The sequence below is a fragment of the Acanthisitta chloris genome, unplaced genomic scaffold (genome assembly GCF_000695815.1).
Source record: "Acanthisitta chloris isolate BGI_N310 unplaced genomic scaffold, ASM69581v1 scaffold18935, whole genome shotgun sequence".
Lineage (NCBI taxonomy): Eukaryota > Metazoa > Chordata > Aves > Passeriformes > Acanthisittidae > Acanthisitta > Acanthisitta chloris.
The window spans coordinates 1148-5659 of record NW_008672330.1 but is presented as its reverse complement, the minus strand read 5'-3'; the positions used below and the strand labels follow the sequence as shown (position 1 = coordinate 5659).

At 38.8% G+C, this 4512-nt stretch overlaps 1 protein-coding gene across 1 annotated transcript in view; it reads right to left on the bottom strand.

The window, feature by feature from the left end:
* Nucleotides 1-1508, bottom strand: part of LOC103802041 (GPI ethanolamine phosphate transferase 2-like) — a gene marked incomplete at its 5' end in the record, with an annotated part of 15024 nt that extends 13516 nt beyond the window's left edge. Inside the window, one exon of the mRNA XM_009074481.1 lies at nucleotides 1051-1508. Coding sequence (XP_009072729.1) covers nucleotides 1051-1508 — 458 coding nt within the window. The remainder of the gene's footprint in view (nucleotides 1-1050) is intronic.
* Nucleotides 1509-4512: the final 3004 nt, after the last annotated feature.

Below are 4512 nucleotides of genomic sequence, written 5' to 3'. Positions count from 1 at the left end.
GCATGGTGAAAGCTCTGGCACAGAACAACTGCTATAATGCGATAAATTCCCTCATAATTCATGTCTTTCAGCACTCATGCCTGTCACAGCAATTAGCATTTCATCTATGAGGCTGCCAATAAATAACAAGTCTTGTATTAGTCCATTTGCTCATGTCATGTTTAATGAATGATGAATGACATTTCATCCATGTGTTGTAAGATACTGGCAAGAAATCTATTCATCTTACACAGCACAGCCTCTCCATCTGCCGCCTGTAAAACCTTGACTAGTCAGTTACAAGATATTGCTCCATCCACTAACTGAAGTACAGAATACAGTTCAAATATCAAGTACTTTTTATCACAGAATAATGACTGTAGTTCTTCAAAATACTAAAAGGTAGTAGAAAAAGTAGAAGCCCTCCTCTGGTGTACTTCAAGTTATAAAAAAATCCCTTTCTTGTTTACCACACTGCACTTGAAAAATTCCTTCAGTTTTCCACCCACACATTTCAGTCTGTGATAGACAAGGATGAATTCTATGTGCTGCATATTCTCCACTGACTTCATAAAATTCAGAATTATGCAGAACTTTCCTGCTTTAATTTCAAGGCATTTAAATTTCAATCATTTAATTCTATTAAATGATTTTTAATTTCTCAGACACTGTTGACTTACACACAGAAAATATTTACCTTTTGCTTCTGATAAACCTCTCATGTATAATTGGCATTAATTAGATAAGTCATGGTGCAGGGCAAAGACTATAAACTATTGATAGGACAATACTACCTAGTCCCAACCCCCACCATGGCAGGGGGGGTTGGGACTGGATGATCTGTAAGGTCCATTCCAACCCCTAAAATTGTATGATCTAGGACACAAGGAATTAGTCCGACATGAAACAGCAGTGAAACAATCCTTATGTTACTTCACTGTTTACCTGCTTTGCATGTCTGCAGCACTTTCTGATCAGAGAGTGCACAAAAACATATACATATGTCACCAAATGAAATATATACTAATTTTTAAGTAATACAGAAAGTATAACAATAAATCAGATACCCACCTTGTTAACCAATGGCCAAAGTCTGGCCGATGAGCCCACTGGACACCTGTCTGGTTCAAGGATCGAAGTAGACGACAGCAAATAAGGATGATCCATGGAGTTGCTAAGCTTATCCACTTATCTGATCCTTTTATGAATTCAGAAGAAGAGGTGGCCTTGCCCAATTTTGAATTATCTCCTTCTGGCATGTCTATGTTCTTGCACTCAGGGGTTTCCCTGATACTATCAAAATTTTGTTTCACACTGGTGCTATGTTGAGGGTCACATTCCTTCAGAAGAAAATTATTTCTACAAAGTTCCTGACACAGCACCAAACAAAGCGTATTGATAAGAAAATACCAGGTTTGATGTTCCTCTTCTACAAAACTGCTTGCCCCCAAACTCAAAACATGGCCAATTGTTCCAGTCAGAATCAGCACATCTATTTCTGACCAGCTAGAACTCGATACAACTGGATTCTGCAAACAGAACAAAAAAAATACAACTGTGGTGAAAGGGTATAAAAATTTCACTTGTTTAAGTATTCATAGTGTTTACACCAATTACCACTAAGAAAACCAAATAAATAGTGAGACAAGTTATTTCTACCCTAAATCCCCAAAATTTAAAAAAAGAATCATTTCTTTGTCGTATATTTAGCTAGCACTAAAACATAACAATTTTCAAAATTACATTCTGTTTAAGGGATAAATGAATAATCATCACAACTGCACAGGTAAAGATTTCCTACCACCCTGTGACAGAAGGTTTGAAACATATTTACTCCCTGTTGCACATTTATGGAAGTAAAAACATTGATTTCTGCAGGATTTAACTTGAGATACAGATAATAGGTAGTTCTCTAAGAGTTTAAATCTGTGATATCCTCAACTCAGTACAGGGACAGCCTCCACTGTGCAGGCTAACAAAAGTTACTGTCTAATGGCAAACCTTAACCTTGCTTAGCTTGAAATGTGTCTTTCATCATAAAGTCTACTTTAACCTTACCCATCTATTATTTATTTCACATCTTATACCTACCTAAAACACTAGTATTTTTTGTCTAATGCCTCCATTAGTTCAATTTCCTGTTTGCAACAGCTACTTGAACTACCCTCAATGATAGGGCTAAAAAGAAAGAGCAAGGGCATGTGGAAGTTGAAAGCATCCGGTTCATTGATACTATCAGGCAAAGGACTATTTCAAGTCACAAGGAAAGCCATAAAAAGACCACACAGAGAGACAAACATGATAAGTAAGCTCTAAAGGAGACCATAAAGACAACCAAAACTCTCCTGCTGTTAACTGACAGGCCATTAAGAAACCACAGGCATCGCTCTGAGGAGCGTGGACTTTGCAACAGATAAGGGGGAAGTAACAGAACATGGGAATTATGAGTATCTGGTGGCGCCTGTGGATCTATACCAACCCATTAAGCAATGCTTCCGGAAAGCATACAAAGATGAGGAAGAGGGTGTGACGACAAACAGGATGGAGGCAAAGTGAGGAGAAAGGATAAAGGAGCCAGTTATGTGTAAGCAAGAACCAGTCAGTGCACTTATCTGAGTCCTGTACCTCGTCACTGTGGTCTATCCTGTCTTAATAAATCCTCCCCTATCTTTCTGTGCAACTCCACTCCCTGTCCCATCTGTGGATGCTGCAAGGTGTCATGGCAAGTAGCTAGGGACAAGCCTGCATGTCAGCAGCTTGAGACTAGAGCAAGTAAAAGCAAATGCCAGCAGCTGCAGGACAATCAAGGGTCATTCGACCCACACACCTGCAGTGCCAGTGACAGCAGCACATCAGGGTCAACATGCCAGAGTGACTGGGTGGGGACCACAGGCCATCGGCGCTGTGAGCCTGAGGTGCCAGCAGCTGGAGGCATCAGAGTACAAGACAGGTTAGAGTGTCAGCAACAGGAAAAGCGACATGGATCACCAAGCTTGTAGGCCTGTATCAGTAACTGGAGGGCCCAGAGTACACACCTATGTGTTAGAGGTCACAGGGCCACGGACAGGAGACACTTCTGTCTGCTTAACCTCCCCTCAATGTCAGAACCACAGGCAGGGACAGGGACCCAGGATGGGCATGCACAGCTGGGTTCCAGCAGCAAGGCAAGACAAACATCCCAGCCCTGAGGGTCACCTGAGCCAGCAAGAGCTTCATAATATACCTTAACAAATAGAGTTACATACTTGGGAAGCATTTTGGGAAAGGCACTGTCAAAAATCATCCATCACCATTTTATTTTCTCAATTTTAGTTCTAGTAGAGAATACCAGAAGAGCATCTCTTAAACTGTTATTTTAAGCACCTGATAAACAACAATTTAAAAGCCAAATGAAAACTACTGCATGCTATTTTCACTTCAGAACAAAGATCTCTGAACCTACTTTCATGTTCATTTCTTTAACTGCATATTTCAACCACATCATCCTCCTACATTTGACCTATGAACAAACTTTAAACATCTTGACTATTCATAGGGATAAATTTCACCAAGAACGTATTCACATTAGAAGATGTACAGAGTACTACAATTCCTGAACTGTATAAATCATGTGTTAGAACAACATCAAAACTCACTGATCTTAGAGCAGGTAAAAAGAAAGTGGGTGTAAACTATACAAGTACCTCTGAGCACCTTAGATAAACTTCAGGTTTATGACTTACAGAAAGCAACATATATATTTTTGTTCAGTAAGTGAGACCATGTAATATGGAGAAGACAACAAACACATTTGATGCAAGGAGCTAGTTAACACTATATGGAATTTTGCTTTGAGGAAAACAACTTTTGTTATAATTTTATGAGATGCATGTGAAAGAATGCAGAAAGTACAGTTACAGTTACCTATTCATATCCCCTTGATTTCTTGCATTGTTAAAAAAATAATATAGCCAACACAAAAAAATGCAACCAAAAAAGTCTTCATGAGGTTACACACAACAATAATGGGGAGACAAATACTAATAACCTGAAGAAATGCCCTGGCCCAATCTAAATTTACTAGCATTTGAAATATCTTTGGTGCTCTAAAGATCACTCCAGTTTGTTTAGTACTCTATTCTGAAAAGTAAATACCATAAGCTGGTATTTAGAAAAAAAGGACAAGGTGGCACGAACAGTACATGACTAAACTACAGAAAGCTTAAATTCCAATAATTCCATCATGCTGACCTTAAAGATCTTGGCTAACTAAATAATGAGCACATAAGAACCATCTGCTTGCAGAGACAAAGGAATCTGAGATTCTCAACAAATGAGAATGAATGAGTCTTTGATAGAATTAATTTGTCTTCTTTATAAGACATAAAATCTATATAAGGACTGCTCTCTTGTATCTGGTTGCTGTCAGCAACTGATATGAAAACTGAAGAAGCAATGCATTACCAATGGGGAACATACAAAAAACCTCATGAAAATGATGCCATTAGTGTGCAGTGTCAGAAATCTGCATTTCTTGCCTGCTTGTCTCTCACA